This window comes from Taudactylus pleione, unplaced genomic scaffold (assembly GCF_031769625.1).
Source record: "Taudactylus pleione unplaced genomic scaffold, aTauple2 ptg000114l, whole genome shotgun sequence".
Taxonomy (NCBI): domain Eukaryota; kingdom Metazoa; phylum Chordata; class Amphibia; order Anura; family Myobatrachidae; genus Taudactylus; species Taudactylus pleione.
In genome coordinates this window covers 148,689-172,286 of record NW_028284516.1, presented here as the reverse complement: position 1 = coordinate 172,286, position 23,598 = coordinate 148,689, and the positions used below count along the sequence as shown (strand labels likewise).

The 23,598-nt window shown below is 50.7% G+C and overlaps 1 protein-coding gene across 2 annotated transcripts in view; it reads right to left on the bottom strand.

Moving 5' to 3' along the window:
• The window catches only part of INTS8 (integrator complex subunit 8), a 129,348-nt gene that overhangs the window by 4,158 nt on the left and 101,592 nt on the right, over positions 1-23,598 (bottom strand). For both annotated transcript variants that reach the window (XM_088471357.1, XM_088471356.1), the window contains exon 27: positions 21,760-21,803. In XM_088471357.1, the coding sequence (XP_088327483.1) occupies positions 21,760-21,803 (44 nt within the window). The remainder of the gene's footprint in view (positions 1-21,759; positions 21,804-23,598) is intronic.

Here is a 23,598-nt window from a genome sequence, read left to right as displayed (position 1 = left end):
GAGAATAGATTGATTTTAAACACGTCTCCACTTTCCTGTCTGTGGGATCCTTTAGGGATGAAATGGATGGCAATGGCAAGGTAGCGCTCTTGCTTAAGCAAGTAACATGAGAATCCACCGCAGGCGGGGTTTCCCACTTTTTGCAATGACCTGCAGGAAACGTATAACTAGATGCTAAACGTTTCTGCGGCTGGAACCTCTTACTAGGCGACTGCAGGCCTCCGCCATATGGTCAGTCAGCTGGTCAGATAGGGGAAAAACACCCGAAGTCACCTTTGTCTGTTTGAAATTTGGATACTTGGATTTAGGGGCCGGTGCGTCATTCTCTATATCAAGAATAGACCACACCGCCCTTACCAATGCCGGCACATTAATGGAAGATTTAGTTTCCACCTCCCGGACCAGGGAATCCGAGTCAGAGTCCTCAGGGAATTCATCCGAGGACGCCTCAGAGTCTGATACTTGCGCAGACAGGGATGACATAACAGGGCGCTTAGACGCCTTCTGAGGCCTGTCAGTTCGTAGCATAGTTTGAAAGGCTGACAATGAGGCCGCCAATCTATGGACTGAACTGGAGAACACATCCACCCATGGTGGTTGACCCGCCTGAGGTAGACCCTGAAAGGGATGACGGACTGCTCTGTCACTGGAGGAGACTGAATATACATAGGTAACCCCGCATGAGGACTAACAGCTTGAGGCCCAGGGGGAGACTGCAACAGATGCGGTATACCCAGAGAAGGGGGGAAGACTGGGGTGGGAGGGCAGCCAGAATTGCCAGACAGTCTGCGATGGAAGCCAACACCTAAGAAAACACCGCCCAAGGAGGGTCCTGTCCCGAAATTGGGGAGTTAGAGGGACCAGGTAACTGCTGGCACCGCACACACAGCCCATCCTGTGATAAATCCTCCTGATTAACACCTGCAACGCGGAGCGCTCAACTTCCTCGTCAGACATGATAAAATATATATATATATCTGTATATATATATATTTTATCAACACAATAGGGAAGTTCAGTGATTTACTCCTGTCGCACCCACAAGCATGCAGCACACAAGTCCACAGATATGGTACCGCGTAGCATGCAACTGTATGTGACCAACCTCACAAATACATGAATTTATATAAGTGAGTTCCGAGAAAAGCCCTTCCCCCACACACCTGCCAGGGCCATAGGAGAAGGAAAGGTATAGACTGAGTGTAAGTAGAAATAAAGCACAGACAGTCAGCACTAGCAAAAGTCACATACAATGCAGAAAGTTAATACTCACTGCACCTTGTAACTACATTCAACCTGCCCAGATTCAGTGTCTGGGAGGGCTATAGTGCTGTCTACGCTGTCTTGCAGGGGAGAGGTACACAGGGGGACCGACCACACGCCTGCGAGATCAGCGCTGCCACTGGAGAGAAGATGGCCGCCGGAGACCTCAGAGGAGGAGTGGCTGCAGGAGGAAGCAGCTCAGCGTTACCAGACCAGAGCGGAAAGGTGCGCTGAGCTGAAGGGAGGAGCAGATAGAGAGGGAAGGCTGTCTCCCTCTCCCGGGACGCCGGTTCCCGCTGCCGGCAATTACTCCCTGGTGGTCTATCGGTCACGCGGGGTATGTCTCCACAGAGGGGGAGCCCGCCACCGCTAGCACCTCCAGTCTGTCCCCAGGGACCGAAGGCAGCTGACTGCATATACCCGTGGGTCACCTGATCCCCAGCGCTCCGGCAGCAGTTGTGTCAGTCCCCAGAGCCCGTGCTAGTACAGACTCTGGGGTCCCGCTGCGATCCCCAGATCTGTACTGGTGTTGCGGCGCCAGCGGGGTGTAGGAGCGGCAGCTTGGACAGCCAATGGACAGTCTGATGCTGGCGCTCTGAAGAGTAGTAAAAAAGAAATAAAATAAATTAAAACTCTTTAAATAAAATGAGCTTAGGGGCTGCTAAGCAGCCCCCTGCGCTAAGGGTGACCCGACTCCGCCCAGGCACCAGCTAAAACTGAGGTGCCTGTGGCTTGGGGGCAGGGTATAGAGGAGGATGGACCCAGTACACATCCTGGGTGTAGCAAAAGCTTTAACTGCATGGTGCCCATGGATCCAGATCCAGCTATAGCTCAAGGTCAACCTTGTGGACCCCCTATGGACTCAGAAGTAGAAAGGCTTTTATGCCAACCTTTTTTCGGTTCAGAAGCTGAGCAGTTCCTTCTGGCCAATCCTCAAGTTCGTGCGGGTCCCCAGATTCCTCATAGAGTCTCTACATTCCATCATGCTGGAGCCTGGGGGATTTCGTGGCCTCCTTGGACAGGATGACAATTTGAATACTCCTATCCAGGTCATCAGAGCTTCCTCAGGTTTGCAGTCAGAGTGGAACATTTCCAGTTTCGCATTGCCTTTCCACGGCTCCTCGTGTATTCAGAAAAGTCATGGTGACTGGATAGGAGTATTCATTTGTGATGCAGGGGTATCAGGATTCTTCCTCATCTAGACAACCTTCTGATCCTCGGGAAACACTTGCATCTCACGATAGATATCCTCTAGTCCCACGGATGGATCATCAATTGAAAGAAATCCTCCTTGACTCAGTCGCAAAAGATGTACAATCTGGGTGCCTTGCTAGATTCCAAGGTTTAGCGGGTCTTCCTCCCACCAGAAAAGCTTCGACCTACAGGCCAGGATTTACAAGTTCTTAAGTAATCACTCTTGCATGCAGATCCTGGGTTCTTTTGGTCTTCACCTTCAACATGGTGGAGTATGCCCAGTGTCACTCTCGGTCTCTTCAGATGAAGGTTCTGTCCCGGTGGAACAAGTCCCATCGGCAGCTCAAGACACAAACTGTCATCCTCTCTCTTCCTCTTGTGGTGGCTTCAGATGTCCCACTTAGACAAGGGCTGTCCTTTTGGATTCAGGACTGGGTCCTCCTCACCACCAACACAAGTCTTTGCAGGTGGGGGCCCTCTGCATATATGTGGGCAGGACCAGGGATCTCCGTAAAACGACGACTTTTACAAACAGGGCTGGCCAGCTACGAAGCAGACTTTAGCCAGATGGCTCCGTTTGACTTTCCTTCCTGCCCCAGCTGTGGTGACTGCTCATTCTCCCCGGTCAATGGATACTTCTTGGGCAGCTCGATGTGGCACCTCTGCGGAGAAGCTTTGTAATGCGGCTAAGTGGTCTTCTTCCCATGTGTTTCTCAAATTATATTAATAGAATCTGCACTACTCTGTTTATTGGGGTTACTAACCTGACTGTTATCAATAAGTAAATCTAGTGCTGGGACCACCTTTTTTTCTTTTTACATCCAGAATAGTCTGAAGCTGGGTACACAATGGACCAATGTCGGACCGATTTGTCGCTTCGTAACAACAAATCGCCTACATCACTCAGTGTGTACCGGCATTGCGTGTTCCCATGGTCATTAGAGATGGTTGCTAGGTTTGATGTGCTGCACAGTGATCATTCCGTTGTTCATTAACTTGTTCCAGAGTGTACGGGCAATCCCCGCTCAAGGGCATTTGTTCCGATGTTGGGACGAATGCCCGTTGCTCAAGTGTGTTCCCAGCTTTAGACTCTTAATCCATCTCCCAAGCCTTGAAGCCATAGAATTCGGTGAGCAGATACCATAGAAAGCACAAACTCTTGCTCCAATTACACCTGCATCCAGAGCTGCGGCCCCCATATATTCTCTTTTGGATATGCTTAATTAAGTTCACTACCTTCAGGCCTAGGCCTAGCAGGTTGCAAACCCTACAGAAGCTGCTCCAACTACTTACACAAATCCTTGCTGATCCAAGCTGAAGCAGAAATGGGTCTCAGAGATGCACTAATTGTTACATAACAACTAAAGAATATTCTAAGTGCAGCAGTAGTTATAGGGATACAGTCAGGAAGCAGACGGTCGAAATGCCGACTGCCGGCTTCCCACCTGTCAAATGACGCCTGTCATTAGACCTACGCAGGGAGCCCGACGTACCGAACGAAGGTAAGCCGGACGCGGACAACTGTGTGGGGGGGGGGCTCCCGGGGGGACTTAGGGTTAGGCACCCCCCCCCCGGGAGGGCTAGGCTTAGGCTAGAGCAGCGGTTCTCAAATTGTGGGTCGCGACCCCAAAGTGGGTCGTGCCCATCTCAGCATGGGGTCGTGACTCACCCACAGCAAATTAAAATACCTGGACCGGTTCCACTCCCTGGCGCCCGCTGCAGTGTTGAATCGCAGCGGTACGCCTGCATCAGCAGTCCCCCACTGGCGCCTCCTCCCCGCACTGTGATTGACACCCATAAGACATTCCGACGTTCGAATGTGATGTCACCCGGGTGTCAGTCACAGTGAACGAGTCGCAGCGCAGTCTGCGTAGTTGTAGGAGGTGTGCTGAGTCACTGCCCTGCCCCAGCAACAGCTACAGACAGCTTTAAATATAGTGTTAAAAAGAGAAACATTTTTTTTATGGTAAGTAAAGTAATTTGTAGAACTAGGGTCATAAATTAAAGTAGGATGATGTGTATACATTTTATGCCTTATCATCTTCCCTCCATGCCGATCATTTTTCTATATTTTTATGCCAGTTACCTTTCTTACTCATAAATATATATATCATCTTTCTTATATATATTTATGCCCACCATATTCCTTTTTATGGCATACAAATATATAAGATAGATGGTGGGCATTATTCATATATAATTTTTTTTTTATGAGAAAAATCAACAGTCGGGATGCATGATGCATCACATTTGGGATGTGATGCATCCAGCCACCTTTCGCATGCATACCGGTGTTGATTACGCCGGTATGCATGAAGGAGACCACAAAGGACAGCTCTTTTGGAAAGAGTTGTCCTTTGCGAATGAGGGACTTCCGGGTCTATGACCCAGAAGTACCTCTGGTGTCATTTGGCGCATGCGCAGAATGACACACGCTGCGGAGGGTGCTGGGAGGGATCCGATTGGATCCCTCTCGCATCACTCTGCGGAGAGAAGCCCTTAGGCTTCTATAGGGTAACGGCATTCCACCGCTTGGTGCATATAAGGAATGCAGTCAAAACCCCAAAAACGCATTTTCGAGGGTTTGACTGCATTTCTCTCATTGCTGCATCCGGCCCAGATCTTAAAAAAAAAAAAAAAGAAGAAAAAAAACCTGTTACCTGTAGATATATAGGGGCATTGTTCGGCGGTAACTTGCTGGGGTCCAGTAAAAGAAAAATGTTTTGTCAGACGGGGCCCCAGAGCAAAATAGTTTGAGAACCCCTGGTCTAGAGGAAGGGGGGGTTAGGCACTGGGGGGGGGGGGGGGTGGTGGGTTAGGCACCCCTAAAGGAGGGTTAGGATATGGGGTAGGGTTAGCGGTACTTACCCAAATTAACGATCGCGATCTTCACCCCTGCCGGGCTTCCTCTGTCGGGATTAGAACCGCCGGCCGTATTACATACTGATTCTGTAGTTATATAAAACAAGAGATATGGTAAGAACTTACCTTTGTTATCTCTGTTTCTACGAAGTCCATAGGGTCCACAGGGTTGACCTTGGGGTATAGCTGGATCTGGATCCACGGGCACCACGCAGTTAAAGCTTTGCTGCTCCCAGGATGCACTTGGGTCCGTCCTCCTCTATACCCCGCCCCCGAGCCACAGGCACCTCAGTTGGTAAGCAGTCAAGGCCGGAGGAGGAGACTAAACAGAGAGAAGGAAGACTGGAACACACAAGAAACCATACTCACAGAAATGGGAAACGGAAAACCGGTGACCAGCCACACAGCCCATATGAAGCCAGGTGCGTCAGGGCGGGCGCCCTGTGGACCCTATGGACTTCGTAGAAACAGAGATAACAAAGGTAAGTTCTTACCATTCTTGTTTTCTACTTCAGGGTCCATAGGGGGTCCACAGGGTTGACCTTGGGGATGTCCCAAAGCAGTTCAACTAAGGGCGGAGCACCCGGCGCCCGAAGGATGCATCCTGAGAGGCGAAGGTGTCAAACGCATAGAACCTCAAAAACATTTGAATTGAAGACCAAGTGGCCGCCTTACACAGCTGAACAGCGGAGGCGTCACGTCTAGCAGCCCAAGAGGGACCCACAGAAAGAGTGGAATGAGCCTTAACAGAGGCTGGCACAGGTAAACCCTCCTGTGCATAAGCCTCACAAATAACGGAACGAAGCCAACGGGCTAACGTTTGCTTGTTGGCAGGCCAACCCCTCTTGTGAAAACCGAAGAGGACAAACAATGAATCAGACTTCCTAACCGGAGCAGTCCGGTCCACATAGATTCTAAGTGCCCGGACTACATCTAAGGAAGCCTCACCAGCTGAAAGATTAGGTGACTGAAAAGCTGGCACGACAAGCTTCTGATTAATGTGGAACTTTGAGACCACTTTGGGCAAAAATTCAGGACGAGTGCGGAGCACCGCTCTGTCCTGGTGAAAAATCAGAAAAGGGGGGCGACAGGAAAGCGCACCCAACTCGGACACCCTCCTGGCAGAACCAATCGCCAGGAGAAAAACGGTCTTGACCGTCAGCCACTTGAGGTCCACCGACTCAAGAGGCTCAAAAGGAGGACCCTGCAAGACCCGTAGCACCACCGCCAAGTCCCAAGGAGCCACGGGAGGCACGAAGGGAGGCTGGATCCTGAGAACACCCTGGAAAAAGGTGTGAACATCCGGTAGTGTAGCAATCCGTCGCTGAAACCACACGGACAAAGCAGACACATGAACCTTCAGAGAGGCCAGGCGTAAGCCGAGGTCCAAACCCGACTGAAGGAACTCCAAGATTCTGGAAACCCGGAACACCTGAGGGTCATAGTTTCTGGATTCACACCACTGAAAATAAGTGCGCCACACCCTGTGGTAAATCCATGCGGAAGCAGGCTTGCATGCCCTAAGCATGGTACCAATGACCGAACTGGAGAAACCCCTAGACCTCAAGACGGCTGTCTCAAGAGCCACGCCGTCAAAGACAGCCGACCCAGATCCGGGTAAAGGCAGGGCCCCTGAGACAACAGGTCCCGACACTGAGGGAGAAGGTACGGAGCATAGATGGAGAGGCACCTCAGATCGGAGTACCAAGGACGTCTGGGCCACGCCGGAGCTACCAGCACGAGCGTGCCGCCGTCCTGCTTGAATTTCCGCAGAACCCGAGGAAGTAGGGATATTGGAGGAAACAGATACGCCAGGTGAAACGTCAATTTCACCGACAGCGCGTCTACCAGACTGGCGCCTGCGTCTCTTGTCCTTGACCCGTAAACGGGCAACTTGTGATTGTGACGGGAGGCCATCAAATCCAGCTCCGGCAGCCCCCACCTGTCCACGAGTAGCTGAAACACCTCTGGGTGAAGCGACCATTCCCCGGGATGCACGTCGTGACGGCTGAGGAAGTCCGCCTCCCAATTGAGGACTCCGGGAATGAAGACTGCCGAGATCGCTGGAATGTGACACTCCGCCCAAGCAAGGATGCGAGACACCTCCAACATCGCTGCCCGACTGCGAGTTCCTCCATGGTGGTTGATATATGCCATCGTGGTGGCGTTGTCGGACTGCACCTGAACCGCCCTTCCGTAAAGAACGGGACCGGACGACTGCAGGGCCCTGTATACTGCCCGCAGTTCCAGAATGTTGATGGGAAGAAGAGCTTCTTCCGCAGACCAACGACCCTGAAGTGACAACGAGCCGGTCACTGCCCCCCAACCCCGAAGACTGGCATCCGTCGTGAGCAGGACCCAGTCCGGGATCCAAAAGGAGCGCCCCTCGACCAGATGAGCTGTCTGAAGCCACCAAGCCAAAGACTGCCGAACCTCCGGGGACAACACCAGCAACTGAGAGCGGATCCGGTGAGGTAACCCGTTCCATTCCGATAGAATCAGCCCCTGCAGGGGCCGGGAATGGAACTGGGCAAATTCCTCCATGTCGAATGTCGACACCATGGAGCCCAGAACTCTCATAGCTGAATGGACCGACAGACGGCAACTGCTCAGGCAACTGTGTATCCGCAGCTGCAGGGAGGAGACCACCTCCGGTGTCAGGAAGATCCTTTGCTGACGAGAATCCAGCAGGGCTCCCAAATGAACCATCCGCTGAGATGGAATCAGGGAGGACTTTTTCCAATTTATCAGCCACCCGTGCGCTTGTAGGCAAGCAATCGTCAGGTGGAGATGTTGAAGCAGTACCTTCGGGGAACTCGCCAGCAACAGGAGGTCGTCCAGATACGGCATCAGCCGTACATTCTGGTTCCGAAGATGTGCGGCCATGACTGCCATAATCTTCGTGAACACCCTCGGTGCCGTGGAGAGACCAAAGGGTAGCACCCGGAACTGATAGTGGTGTTGAAGGATAGCGAACCTCAGATACCTCTGGTGCGAAGGTGCTATCGGAACATGGAGGTAGGCGTCCTGGATATCCAGGGACACCATGTAATCCCCCGGTTCCATCGCCAGCATGATGGAACGTAACGTTTCCATCCTGAACTTGGGAACTCTGAGGAATTTGTTCAGAGACTTCAAGTTGAGGTTAGGGCGATGAGAACCATTGGGTTTCTGCACCAGAAACAGAGAAGAATAGTACCCCGTCCCTCGTTGTAATGACCCCTGCTTTCAGCAAGGACTCTATAGCTACCTGAATCTGTAAGGTCTTGGTCGTATCCTGAGAAGGACTCGTGCAGAAAAACTGGCGGGGCGGTCTGTGCCGAAAAGACAGGGCGTACCCCTGGGAGACCACTTCTCCAACCCAGGCATCCGTGGTGGTATCGTTCCAGCACTGGGCAAACAGAAGAAGTCGGCCTCCCACTCTGGGGTCCCCCAGAGGGAGGTCCGTCCCATCAGGCAGAGGGTTTATCCTCCTGCTTGGAAGAAGGGCGCCTGGCACTCCAGGCCTGCTTCTTGGGCTTAGAAGCGGCCTTGGTCGCTGACTGCCTCGGGAAGGACTGACCTTTTGCCTTGCCCTGAACCCGAAAGGACCGAAAGGCAGAGCTCCGTACCTTGGTAGGTACAGAAGCCGAAGGGAGGAAGGCTGACTTAGACTTAGCCAGCGTATCCACAATTTTGTCCAAGTCTGGACCAAAAAGCAACTCCCCATTAAAAGGTAAGGCCTCCAGGCCCTTTTTGGAGTCCGCGTCAGCTCTCCAAGACCTCAGCCACAAGGACCGACGCGCCGACACAGCTGCAGCCGACACCCGAGAGGTCAGCAGGCTCGCATCTAACGAAGCTTCACCAATGTAGGAAGCTGCAACCCTCATTTGTCCTATCAATGCTCTCTGGATCTCCGGAGCATCTTCCGGAAAGGTATCCTCCAAAGCGTTGGCCCAGCTCTCGATGGCCTTAGCCACCCAAGAGATGGCCATGGACGGACGGGCCACCGCCCCCGAGAGAGAGTAGATAGACTTTAAACAAGTCTCCACTTTCCTGTCCGTGGGATCTTTCAGGGAGGAGATAGACGGCAAAGGCAGCGTAGCGCTTTTAATTAAGCGGGTAACGTGGGAATCCACCGCAGGCGGAGTTTCCCACTTCCAGCAATGAGCCTCAGGAAACGGATAGTTTGAAGCCAACCGTTTCTGCGGTTGGAATCTCTTGCTTGGCAACTGCCAGGCCCCTGCCATATGATCCGTTAACTGGTCAGACAGGGGGAAAAAACGTCGAAGTTACCTTGGCCTTTTTAAAGTTAGGGTACTTTGACCTGGGAGCCGGCGCATCCTCCTCAATATGAAGGATGGCCCGCACTGCCCTAACCAATGCCGGCACATTAATGGAGGACTTAGCCTCCACCTCCTGGGCCCCGGCATCCGAGTCAGAGTCTTCATGGATCTCCCCATCATCCGAAGACACGTCCGTGTCCGTAAACTGAGCCGCCAGTGAAGCCGGAAAGGGGCGCTTGGACGCCCGTGGGGGCAAATCACTGTGCAACATAGATTGAAAGGCCGATGACGTAGCCGCCAGGCTCTGAACAGAGCTGGAGAGGACATCCACCCAGGGAGGGGGCACCGTTTGAGGATACCCCTGAAACGGCACCATCGACTGCTGCGGCACCGTGGGAGATTGCACAAATACAGGCAAACCCACATAAGGACCCACAGTCTGAGACCCGGGAGGAGACTGCACCAGACGCGTCACACCTGGGGAACGGGGGATGGTAGGCTGGGGCAACGCCCTAGAAGGGGCCGCAGTCGGGACTGCAAGCCGGTCCGCGATCGACGCCAGCACTTGCGTAAACATCGCCCACGGAGGATCCTGCGCCACCGGGGGTTTAGAGGGACCAGGCACCAGCTGGCACCGCCCGCACAGACCGTCCTGAGACAAATCCGCCCCGTCAACCCCTGCCGAACAGCGACGGCAGGAAAACAACAGAGGAGCCTCAGAGCGCTCATTCTCCTCATCAGACATGACACAAACTTTTTGCAATAAACGTGTATCACCGAAACGAGGTAAGGCGTATAACACCCACGCACTCCCAAGTATGCAACACAAACAACCCACAATCTGGTACTGAGTAGCACACCGTAGTATGTGACGGACCTCACAAATACGTTGATCTATATAAGTGAGGTACACAGAAAGAACACCCCTCCCCCGCGCACCTGCGGGCCGTAGGAGAAGGAAAGGGATAGGTAAAAAGCTGACAGTAAGTAGAAAAAGCACAGACAGCAGCACTAGCAATAGTCACATACCATGCAGAGAAGTATACTCACTGCACCTTCAGCTACAATCAACCTCCCAGATTCAGTGTCTGGGAGGGCTATAGCGCTGCGAACACTGTCCTGATCAGGGGAGAGGTACGCAGGGGGACCGGTCCACTGGAATCCTGCCTGGGAGCTCTGCGTTGCTGCCTGGGAAGATGGCCGCTGGAGAGCTCTGAGGAGGAGTGGCCGAGAGAGCACAGCCCAGCGACGCCAGCACACTTGAGAGAAGGCGCTCAAGCAGGGAAGGCTGCCTCCCCTGCTAGTAATGGAACCCCAGGGATGCCGTGTCCCTGCCGGCCTTACACCCTGGTGGTCCAGCGGACACGCGGGGTATTCCACAGAGGGGGGAGCCCGCCGCCGCTACTAGCGCCGCCGGTCTGTCCCCAGAGACTGGCAGCATGAAGACTGCATTACTTCCCCCGCGCGCAGCGCTGCACACGGCTTACCTGGCCCCTTGTGTCCGGCAGCAGTCTGTGGGAGGTCCCGGAGCCACGCTAGCACTGACTCCGGGGTCCCGCTGCGATCCCCAGATCAGTACCGGCGTCGCAGCGCCAGCGGGGCTGTTGGAGCGGCAGCGTGGACGTCCAGACGGACAGTCTGATACTGTCGCTCTGAAGAGTAAAAAGTAAAATAATAAAATCTTCTATCTTCTTTTAAAAATAAAGCTTAGGGGCTGCTTATGCAGCCCCACTGTGCCAGGGTGACCCGACTCCGGCCGGGCACCAACTAAAACTGAGGTGCCTGTGGCTCGGGGGCGGGGTATAGAGGAGGACGGACCCAAGTGCATCCTGGGAGCAGCAAAGCTTTAACTGCATGGTGCCCGTGGATCCAGATCCAGCTATACCCCAAGGTCAACCCTGTGGACCCCCTATAGACCCTGAAGTAGATATATTGGAATAGTAGTGGCCTTAAACAATAGGAGTCTTCACTGTAAGTGGATTTTCCTCCTTATCCATATTCCCCTTGGGCAATCTGTGTGTAACCTGGAACAAGTATCAATTGTAGAGATTCTTCTTTAACCTTTTTTATTTGGTAATGTTGCTCTCAAGCAACATGAATTTCATATTAGAGTGATGCTGTAGTATTTGTCCTTTCTGTGGCAGTGAAGCTCTCAAGCAACAACTAAATTTGTGCTGTTATAGCAGTCAGCTATTTCAAAAGATCCACAATTCACAATCAGGTCAAAATACACAAAAAAGTAAAAAAATAAAATTATATTCTTGGAATTTTCCATGCTTGCCAAATAAAGGTTTAAAATGCCTATTTCAAGACTCCTCACTGTCCTGGATGTGTACTGCACTAGATATTCCACCTAGTACCATTGAGCACAATCCTTGTGAAAGGGTGTAGTAGGCATTACTGCCGGCCGCATGGCCGGCTATTCAAATCCCGACAGGGGTAGCCCGGCAAGGGTGAAGATCCCGATCGTCCCTAAGATAAGTATCGCTAACCTAATTCTACCCCCTAACCCTACCTTAGGGATGCCTAACCCTAACCTCCCCCCAAGTGCCTAACCCTAATCCCCCCTCTAAGTGCCTAACGATAATTCCCCCCTCTAAGTGCCTAAACCTACCCCCCCCCCCTTCCCCGCTGCATAAACCTAAATCCCCCGGAGCGGGGGCCTAACCCTAATCCCCCCTTCCCCTAGACTAAACCTAACTCCAAGTCCCCCCAGGAAGCCCTAAACCTAACCTTCCACCGTGCGACTAAGTTCCACTCAGAATAATCATATACAGGGGGACTTTGCAAAGATTTAAAGTGCCAAAGACCTGGAGGACCCTGTATATCCCATAATGCAGTGTCTACCAAGGGATGAAAGAGATAATACATATTGTCCTGATTTCACACTACCTGTTGGATGTCCTTACATCTAATCTACATGTTGATCATGTCACTGGGAAAGGAAGGTTTTTGTTTTTCTATTAGAATAAAAACAGTGAGTAGATTCTGGGTGCCACAACTCCTCTGAAGATGGGCTTGCAATAAGTGATTTACAATTACACATCAGCCTTAAGGTGCCTACATACTAGATGATATTTTACACGGTTCGTATGATTTCGACAAATCGTGTAAAATATGTCCAAATCGTGATTGTCCACTCACGATCAGCGTATCCGCTGGTCGTACATCGCATCTTCAGATCTTGCCTGCTGGAGGTAAGAGCTGCCAATTTCGGACACAATGCACCCGAAAATATGAGATATGGTAAGAACTTATTTCTCTATTTCTATGAAGTCCATAGGGTTCCACAGGATACCTTGGGGTATAGGTGTGACGTCAGTCGCTGGGCACCATAGAGTTAAGCTTTCAGCCTCCCAGGATGCACTAGGGTCCCCCTCCTATACCCCGCCCCCGAGCCAAGGCATCTGAGTTACGTACCAAGCCATAGGCCGGAGGAGGAGAAGGAAGAGAGAGAAAAAAGATCTGGACACACACAAGAATCACATTCTCACCAGAGGGAGACAGAAAAACCGGTGACCAGAGCAAAGCCCATCTGCAGCACAGGTGCGACAGGGCGGGAGTCCTGTGGAACCCTATGGACTTCATAGAAACAGAGATAACAAAGGTAAGTTCTTACCATATCTCATATTTTCTACATCAGGGTCCATAGGGTATCCACAGGATACCTTGGGGATGTCCCAAAGCAGTATCCTTCAAGAGTGAGGACGATCCTGTGCTGAAAGGAGAATCTTTCGCCCCAAGGAAGCATCCTGAGAGGCAAAGGTGTCAAACGCGTAATACCTCACAAGGGTTTGGACAGAGGACCACGTGGCAGCCTTGCAGATCTGGACTGCAGAGGCACCACGTCGAGCTGCCCACGAAGGACCCACAGACCTAGTGGAATGAGCCCTCACAGAGGATGGAACCGGCAGGCCTTCATGAAGATATGCTTCTGAAATTGCCATACGGATCCAACCTGCCAAAGTTTGCTTTGAAGCAGGCCAACCCTTTTTACGGAAGCCATAGAGGACAAATAAGGCGTCCGACTTCCTAAACGAAGAAGTGCGGTCAACATAAATCCTTAAGGCCCGCACAACGTCCAAAGTGGCCTCACCCACTGAAAGGTCAGGTGAGTTAAAAGCCGGCACAACGATTTCCTCGTTGATATGAAAACGAGAAACAACTTTGGGAAGAAAATCAGGACGAGTGTGCAGCACCGCCCTATTCCCATGAAAAATCAAGAAAGGGGGTCTACAAGAGAGCCCCTAAATCTGAAACACGTCTGGCCGAAGCGATGGCCAAAAGGAAAATTGTTTTAGCTGTCAGCCATTTAAGATCCACTGAGCCCAGTGGTTCAAACGGCGGTCCCTGGAGAGCCCTCAGGACCACAGTCAAATCCCAAGGCGCCACCGGTGGAACAAATGGCGGTTGAATTCGAAGAACACCTTGCATAAAGGTGTGCATATCAGGGATTGTAGCAATCCTACGATGGAACCAGACAGACAGGGCAGAAACCTGCACCTTCAAAGAAGCAAGGCGAAGCCCATGGTCTAGTCCCGCCTGTAGGAAGGCTAGCACTCTAGACAGACGGAACTCCCGAGGTGCATAACCTCTCGGTCGACACCACTGGAAGAACGTATGCCACACACGATGGTATATTCTTGCAGAAGACGGTTTCCGAGCTCTTAGCATAGCTCGTACTACAGAGCTGGAAAACCCCCTGGACCTCAACATGGCCGTCTCAACAGCCACGCCATCAGAGACAGCAGAGTCAGGTCCAGGTGAAGACAAGGACCCTGTGACAGTAGGTCCGGTCATAGCGGCAACCACAGAGGAATGTCCACGGACAGACCCTGAAGGTCTGAGAACCAGTGCCATCTGGGCCACGCTGGAGCTATTAACAGGAGCGTTCCTCCTTCCTGTTTGAATTTCCGGATTACCCGTGGAAGAAGAGAAAACGGAGGAAAGAGATAAGCAAACCGGAACGTCCACTGGACGGACAGAGCATCCACCAGAGACGCCTTTTCGTCTCTTATGCGAGACCCGTACACCGGCAACTTCTTGTTGTGCCGTGACGCCATGAGGTCGATCTCTGGAAGACCCCACCTGTCCACCAGAAGTTGAAAGACGTCCTGGTGCAGAGTCCATTCCCCCGGATGAACGTCCTGGCGACTGAGAAAGTCGGCCTCCCAGTTGAGGACTCCCGGAATGTATACCGCTGATATGGCTGGGAGATTGCGTTCCGCCCAGATCAGGATACGGGACACCTCTAAGAGTGCCGCCCGACTTCGGGTTCCTCCTTGCCAATTTATGTAGGCCACGGTGGTGGTGTTGTCCGACTGGACCTGCACGGGATGACCCTGGAGAACCCGAAGGGCCTGCTGGAGAGCATTGAAAACGGTGCGGAGTTCCAAGATGTTTATCGGAAGCTCCTTTTCCGCCTGAGTCCATCTGCCCTGGAACAAGTGTGGACCAGTGACCGCTCCCCAGCCCCAAAGACTGGCGTCCGTTGTCAATAGGACCCAGTTCGCCACCCAAAACGGACGACCCTTGTTGAGATGGGTCGTCTGCAACCACCAGGCAAGGGACAGGCGAACCTCCGGAGTGAGCACCATTGTCTGGGATTTGAGACTCTGAGGCAGTCCATTCCATTTGGACAGGATCAATTGCTGCAGGTACTCCAGGCCTGCTTCCGGGGCTTGGCCGATTTCTTGGGGCCAGCCTGTCGGGGAAAGGACTGTGCTTTAAACCTACCCTGGGCCCTGTAAGGCTGACGTACCTGAACTGGAAGGAACTGCAGCAGACGGGAGACATGCTGATTTGGCTGCCGCCAGCGTGGCTACAATTTTGTCCAGATCCGGACCAAATAGGACTTCTCCATTAAAGGGCAAAGCTTCCAAGCCCTTTTTGGAATCAGCGACCACCTTCCAAGATCGCAACCATAAGGTGCGACGAGCCGCCACAGCTGCCGAAGAAATCCGAGAAGTCAGGGTACTGATATTCAAAGCCGCTTCATTAATGTAAGTGGCCGAATCCCGGAGATTGCCTATCAACTCGGTCTGTTCAGCCGAACAGTCGGAATCGAAAGACGCCTTTAAACTATCTGCCCAGCGCTCCATAGCTCTGGCTACCCAACAAATGGCCATAGCCGGCCTGGCTGCCCCCCCGCGAGGGAATAAACTGACTTTAGGCAGATTTCCACCTTACGGTCCGTGGCATCCTTTAAGGAGGACCTGGAGTGCATGGGCAACGTGGCACTTCGGACCAGGCGTGTCACATGGGAATCCACATGTGGCGGGGATTCCCACTTAGCAAAATAATTGTCCGCAAACGGATAAGCCACTGCTAAACGTCTTTGAGGCTGATACAGTTTGCCAGAATGTTTCCACGCCTCCTCTAAGTGGTCCACCGAAAGAGGAAACACTGTGGCGTCACCCTTAACATCTTTGAAAAAGGCATATTTGGATTTTGATACCGGAGGTTCATCATCCTCAATAACTAAAGCTGTGCGGACTGCACGAATCAGGCCAGGTATATAAACCTTAGACTTAGCGTCTGACTCTTTAGTACGGAGAGGTTCTTGGTCCGAAAGATCCAGAATCTCCCCATCATCGGTCGTCCCCTCGTCATCCTCATAAGGAGTGGACAGAGACGCCACTGGTCCCTGGCAACGCAGACTCCCCTTGTAACACATCTGACAAATTCTGCACAGAACTTGTCAGAGAATTAACCCACGCAGGCTCCTGAGAGACCTGAGGAGGGGAAATAGGGAGACTATGGGGTACCATCAGTTGTCTCAGAAACCCCTGCATAGGTGACGACACCACTGACTGCTGGGACAATCCCATCTGAGGGAACGCAGGTTACGGAGCTAATTGGCCCACTAGGGTTGTAAGCGCTTTAGCGAAACAAGCCCAGGGCGGCTCCTCAACCGGAGCCGTGACAGTAATTGGCGGCGTCAATAAAAAACACTGCCGACATAGCCCCTCCGCTATAGGTACCTTACACGTAGTACACAGAAGCTGGAGAGGAAAATCACTCTCAGACATGATGGCAAGTATGTGACCCCTCTCACTGATACGGGTTAGTATAGTGGGAGAACCGCCCTGCAATCACCGCACCACAAGGACTTTAGCAGAAGAAGAGCAGGGAAAGTGAAAAGGCTTACAGTAGAAAGTGAAAGTACAGGCAGCAGATGCTAGCAGCAGTCACATACAATGCAAAGAAATCAATCCCTGCGCTATCAGCGCTGATCCTCATCTACACAGACACAGAGTCTGTTAGGACACAGCGCTGCATACACAGACCTGTTCCAATGGAGGAGAGGTATGCCGGGGGACCCAGACCACGATGCCACCGATCAGCAGTGTCCAGCAGCGTTCACCATGCTTCAGGAAAGATGGCCACCGAGGAGCAGAGAGGAGGCCGGCCTGGGGGAGGAGCGCTGCCACAGGGCCAATCGGCAAGTACAGAGAGGATGTGTGCAGCGGGGGAGGAGCCGGCTGTGTACAGGGAAGGCGCGCTCCCCTGGCATGCAATTAACCCCTGGGACGCCGCAGCGCTACCGCTCAGCTGCGGTCCGCTGTCCCAGGGGGGTAGTGGAAGCGCAGTTCCGTAACCTGGCTCCACGCTGCAGCCAGTCCCCAGGGAGCCCCCTGCCTGGGGACTCCGGACCATGTTCCAGCGGGGACCCACCGTGGGACCCCGCTGCTTACCTGCTATCCCCCTTAAATCCGGCCATGGTCCCAAACATCTGGGGTCACCGCTAGCTGTGACCCCAGTTGCCTACCAGCATCCCCGGATCAGTACCGGCGTTCTGGTACCGGCGGGGGTGTAGGGAAGACAGCATGGACGTCAAGAATGACTGTCTATGCTGTACTTCCAGATGTGCAGCCACAGCTGCCTTGTAGAAAATTTCAGGGGCTATCCTTAGCCCCCCTCTAAACAGGTGCATCCGACTCAGAGCCGGGCACCAACGAAACTGAAATGCCTTGGCTCGGGGGCGGGGTATAGGAGGGGACCCTAGTGCATCCTGGGAGGCTGAAAACTTAACTCTATGGTGCCCGATGCCTGACATCATCACCTATACCCCAAGGTATCCTGTGGATACCCTATGGACCCTGAAGTAGAAATAGTTAAGGATGCACAATAGATTGTTGGTCAGATTGGACACTTTTAAGCACCATATCATGTCCTGGAGTGCCGGGGAAAGTTCAAGGGAAATCGGACACGATATTGCATCGTGAGCACATCGCCTAGCGTGTAGGCTCCTTTACACTTGGCCCTGGCTACTATTACTGGCACGTCTGCCTTATAACTTTCTATAAACAAGAAATGTAAATTCACCATCTCTTCACTACAAGCAACTGCTGCCTGCATAACAAGGACATTCATCGCTGGACTCTGTTTGCTCACTGTAAGAACTTAACACTACTTGCTAATATTTGTGCTGACTCTCTGGTTTCACAAATACCATGTATCTGTGCCAATTTCAGTTTCTCTCTTAGAAATATTGTCTTTCTACCTTAGGTCTTTGCCAAGCATCTTCTAATACAGTTTACTTTAATATTCAATTTCTTCCCCATTAAATCTGCACTTTTCTTACTCTCAATTATAAACTTTTGTCATTGTACAGACACATTTTCTTCCACTGTACTTTTACTTGCTTCTCTTGCACTCTCTCACACATTCATACTTTATTCCTACATCTAGATTTCCTCCCCAAACTCAACCCAGCCACACCATGACCATTTTTTTCTTCCACTTCCCCCTTCACTCAGTGTCTACTTAATCGTCTGCTTTGCCCCCTTCTTCCACCTTTATCATTTCCCCCTAGTCTCCTCCTTCCTTTATCTCCCCTCCTCTGTCTGTCTGCCTTCCTCTCCTCTCCCATTACTCCACTTTCATTCTCTTCTACCGCACCTGGGTCCTACTACCCCACCGCTAATCCTTCCTCCAAGCCTCCTCTCCACGCCACGCCACCCCACCTCCATCCACATCTCATTAAACTCCCTCCGCCTTCAGGTTCCCTTCCCAGCACTGGTGCCCGCACAATCTCTCAACTACATTCATCTCGGTCACCAAAATTAATCTCACCTTCTCGTTACAGCAACCCTGATAATCTCATTCACATCTCTCCCATAGACACTGCCCCTCTATTTTGTGCCCTCTGGAATGCCAGATCAGTCTGTTATAAACTTGTTTTCACCCATGACCTTTTCATTTCCAAAAACTTTGCATCTCCTAGCCATTGCTGAAACCTGAATTTCACCTTCTGACACCACTTCCCCTGCAGCTCTCTCCTCTGGGGGCCTCATCTTCTCTGACACCCCTCAACCTGGGGGTCACCATGATGGTGTGGGGGTCCTTCTATCCCCAGGTTACTCCTACCCTCTGAACCAAAACTCCTTACCCTCACATTTTCATTTGGTCTCTCCCAATGGACCTCCTCACCCTCCCATGTGAGTGGGCATTTGCTTGATCTAGTCTTCACTCACAGTTGTAATATTTCTGATTATTCCAACTCGCCATTCCCCCTCTCTTAGCATCACCTTCTCTCTTTTAACCTATCCCTCTCTCCTTCCTCTCCTCTACCTCCTAAGGCCACCATCACTAAGTGTAACATTGAGGCTATCAATGCAGTTTCTTTTTCTTGCCTGCTTGACTTACTTCTCTCCCCTATCCTCTCTCTCTCTCCTGCCCTGAACAAGCTGCTTCCCATACAATGCCTCCCTTACTTCTGCTCTGGACTCTGTTGCTCTGGCAGTCAATACTCACCCTCGCAAATCCACACCACAACCCTGGAATTCCAAATGCACCAGAAATCTGCAAAAGTGTTCAAGAACCGCCGAGCGACAGTGGAGTAGATCATGCTTTAAGGCAGATTTTCCCCACTACTTCAAATTTATGCTCTCGTCCTACAGTGCTGCCCTTTCCCCTCTAAACAGTACTATTTCAAGAACCTCATCTTCTCCCAAGTCCTCAAAACCCCAGCATCTATTCACTGCCTTCAACTCCTCCTCTGTCCACCCTCTCCTCACTCACTGCCCTTGACTTTGTTACCTACTTTACATCTAAAATTGATTCCATACGTTAGGACATCATATCCCACCACTCCCCCAGCTCTACACCTCCTCCTTTCCTAGATCACCCATCCCCATCTTTTTTACCTACACTGACATCCTTCTCCCCTGTATCGAGAGTGGAAGTCATGGCCCTGATCCGGTCCTCCCCCCTTGACCTTCACGTCTCCTCTGCTACCTCTCTCCTTGTTCCTGTTTCCATCTTGCCCACCTCCTCAATCACTCCCTCTCATCTGGCACTGTCCCTTCTGCATTCAAACATGCCCTCCCCCATTCTTAAAAAAAATTACCCTTGATCCTACCCCTCTCTCCAACTACCATCCCATCTCTCTCCTCCCTTTTGCCTCCAAGCTCCTTGAGCGTATTGTCTACAACCGCCTTACCACATTTCTTTCCTCCCACTCCCTCCTTGATCCTTTTCAGTCCGGCTTCCGTTCTCTCCACTCTACTGAAACTGCCCTCATGAAAGTCAGCAACGACCTCCTTGCTGCCAAATCCAAGGGCCACTACTCTCTTCTCATTCTTCTTGCTCTCTCTGTTGTTTTTTACACTTACACTGTGGACCACCCTCTCCTGCTGCAAATCCTTCACTACCTTGATCTACATGACACTGCCCTCTCCTGGCTTTCCTCCTAGACAAGAACAAAAGTGGAGTAATAGGTCACTTCTCTGACCAGTCCTTCTCTGTCTCCTCTCATGACTCCTCTTCCCCGCCACAGCCTCTTACAGTAGGTGTTCCCCAAGGTTCTGTTCTTGGAACTCTACTATTCTCCCTCTATACCTCCTCTCTAGGTGAACTCATCAGCTCTTTTGACCTCCATTATCATCTCTATGCTGATGATACTCAGATCTACCTTTCCTCACTCGTATCTCCAACTGTCTCTCTGCTATCTCTTCCTGGATGTCACAGCGATTTCTTAAACTTACTATGTCTAAGACTGAGCTGAACATTTTCCCACCCTCCAACATAACCTCACTTCCCACTATTTATTTAACAATTGATGGCAAAACTATCTGCTCTAGCCCCAAAGTGCACTGTATTAGAGTTATCCTGGACTCCTCCCTCTCCTTCAAACCACATATCCAGAGCCTCTCACAATCCTGTCATTTCCATCTCAAAAATATTTCCAAGATTAGACCCTCTCTCACCCAGGATGCTACTAAAACCCTCATACACTCACTGGTCATCTCGGCCACCAAGGGAAACGCTATGTCTGACGCAAACCCAACACATCCCATCACCCCAAGAACACCATCACCACAGTGAAACATGGTGGTGGCAGCATCATGATGTGGGGATGTTTTTCAGCAGCAGGAACTGGGAAACTGATTCGAGTCGAGGGAAAGATGGATGGTGCTAAATACAGGCATATTCTTGAGGCTGCCTGTGATTTGAGACAGGGATGGAGGTTCACCTTCCAACAGGACAATGACCCAAAGCATACTGCTAAAGCAACACTCGAGTGGTTTAAGAGGAAACATTTAAATGTGTTGGAATTGCCTATTCAAAGCCCAGATCTCAATCCAATTGAGAATCTGTGGTCAGACTTGCTGTTCACGAGCGGAAACCATCCAACATGAAGGAGCTGGAGCAGTTTTGCCTTGAGGAATGGGCAAAAATCCCAGGGGCAAGATGTGGCAAGCTCAGAAACTTATCCGAAGCGACTTGCAGCTGTAATTGCCGCAAAAGGTGGTGAATAGTTATGCACGATGAAGTTTTCTGTTATGTTGTCCTAAATGTTGTTTGATTCACAATATAAAAAAAAAAACACAACTTCACAGTTGTAGGCATGTTCTGTGAACATCCATTTTAATTCCAGGTTGTGAGGCAACAAAACATGAAAAATGCTAAGGGAGTGAATACTTTTGCAAGGCACTGTATATAGTATCCAAAAACATATATCAGTACAAAATGTAATGACAAGCCTCAGCTCTCTGCAAGATTCATTTTCTTTTTGTGCCTGAAAAGAATATCTATTATATTGTGCAGCAGTTTCTGCCTTAGTTTGTTATTAGTCAATAAAGATGGAGCCTGCAACTATGAGGTCAGCCCCGTTTCCAAAATAAATTAATAAATATATTGTTTATCAAGAAAGTTATACGACACTCACCGCTATCTGTTTCTTATCGGTCTCTCCCCTCTTGTGGTGCAAGTCTGGTAGACTGATTAAAGAAATCAAATCTGCATATTCAAATTGACAATTACTAGAGCAGTGGTCCTCAAACTCTGTACTCAGGAACCCCACACAGGTCACCCAGGTGCATTTATTGCTCACTGACACATTTTAAAAGATCCACAGGTGAAGTTGATTATTTCACTCGTGATTCTGTGAGGAGACCATGTACTGTTTGGGGTCCTGAGGACAGAGTTTGAGAACCGGTGTACTAGAGAAAACAGGATACTTTTAAAGCTTAAAGATGCTGTAGGTTTTTTTTTTTTACATGCCGGAGGCGTGGCTAACTAAGCCTTCATTACGAACATGGAAATGCACAAGTGATTTAGAATTCTACAGCTGCTTCGTGCATGAGCTGCAGTGCACAAGACTTCTCCAAAAAGATCTATGCATGTATAGCTGTTTCTTCAAAATGGAGAACAAGTGCGCAAAAAATGATCACAAAACACTTAGGGCCTGATTCTGAGTAGTATGTATCTATGTCCATTTTGCTGTCCAGCCTGCTTACTACCTAATGCGAGTATCAGTCCGTGTATGCCGATTAGCTGTCCATCTTCATGTTCTAAGCTGTGCCACCCACTGGGCTTTCTGTCTGCAGCGGACATCATTAGTATCAGGACTTTCACTCACCTCATGCAGGGTGCAAAAAAAATAAAAAACACTCACAAACAGGCGAATGCTGCAAACGAGTACAGAAGTCTTCCACACACCCGCACTTCCACATGACAGATCAGGTCCATGCATGGTCACTACTCAAAAACGCAGTGCGATCCATCAACCATATCCTATTTCAATCCTAGTTCATGTATGGCGTGGCGCATGTGCAGTCTGTGATTGCTTTCTGAGGTGCAAGTGCAGTTTGGTATAAAGATCTACATGAGAAAGATAGACAAAGTCTAGATAGACCTTTTGACCCTGTCGAGCTTTTGTCTCTATCTAGACATTGTTGACCTTTTTAATGTAGATCTATTGACTGGAACCCTGCGGTTTGCAGATATCCGCGGGATCCGTCCACTTTTGGACTCCGTCTGACTCAGTATCAGGTCCCTAACCGGATTTTCCCATCCCCCCCAAAGGTGCTAAAGAGCTGATCCTAAGAAGCACAACTGCCGGCAGCTCTATTTCCTCAGAATGAAACGTTGCGGCTGGGTCTGGTCTTTGAGATCCTTCATGTTTCGGGTTGAGAGCAAAGCCCTGATAAGGCAGTCATTGGTCTTAGTCACCAAGAAAAGCTGGTTTAACCAGGCCTGAGCAGCGGAGTTGTACTTGGTCACACAATTAACGCAATCCTTGACTTTTCCTTTCTTCTTATCCAAGAAAGGGCTCACCACCGACTTATATGACACTTCCCAGCAGCCTAACCGGAGGGGAGGGAAGGCAAGACTCAGATCTCTACATTCTTCTCTAAAAGATCAGAGATGGGCTGTATTAAGGTCCCATGTTCTTCCAGTGTCCTGCTTTTTTGCATTTTCCACATGTAAAAAACTCCCCCCTTCCCTCCCAAAGCTTAAGTACCCTTTGCTGGTGTTAAATACTGATGCCATATATAAGTTTATTTGAACACACTACATTGCTTTAAGAATGTTTGACTTGAGAGCAGGCTGCTCCATTAAACTTTATGGTGATTTCCACTTAAACTGAAATGTTCAGATCACCACAGAGCAGGAATGGCGATTCCTCTCCTAAACTGCTCCATCAGGTTGTGCAGCTCTGTGAGTCAGCATTTCCATGCATAGATGATAAACAAATCAAATTGTAACTGGTTTGCATTTGAAA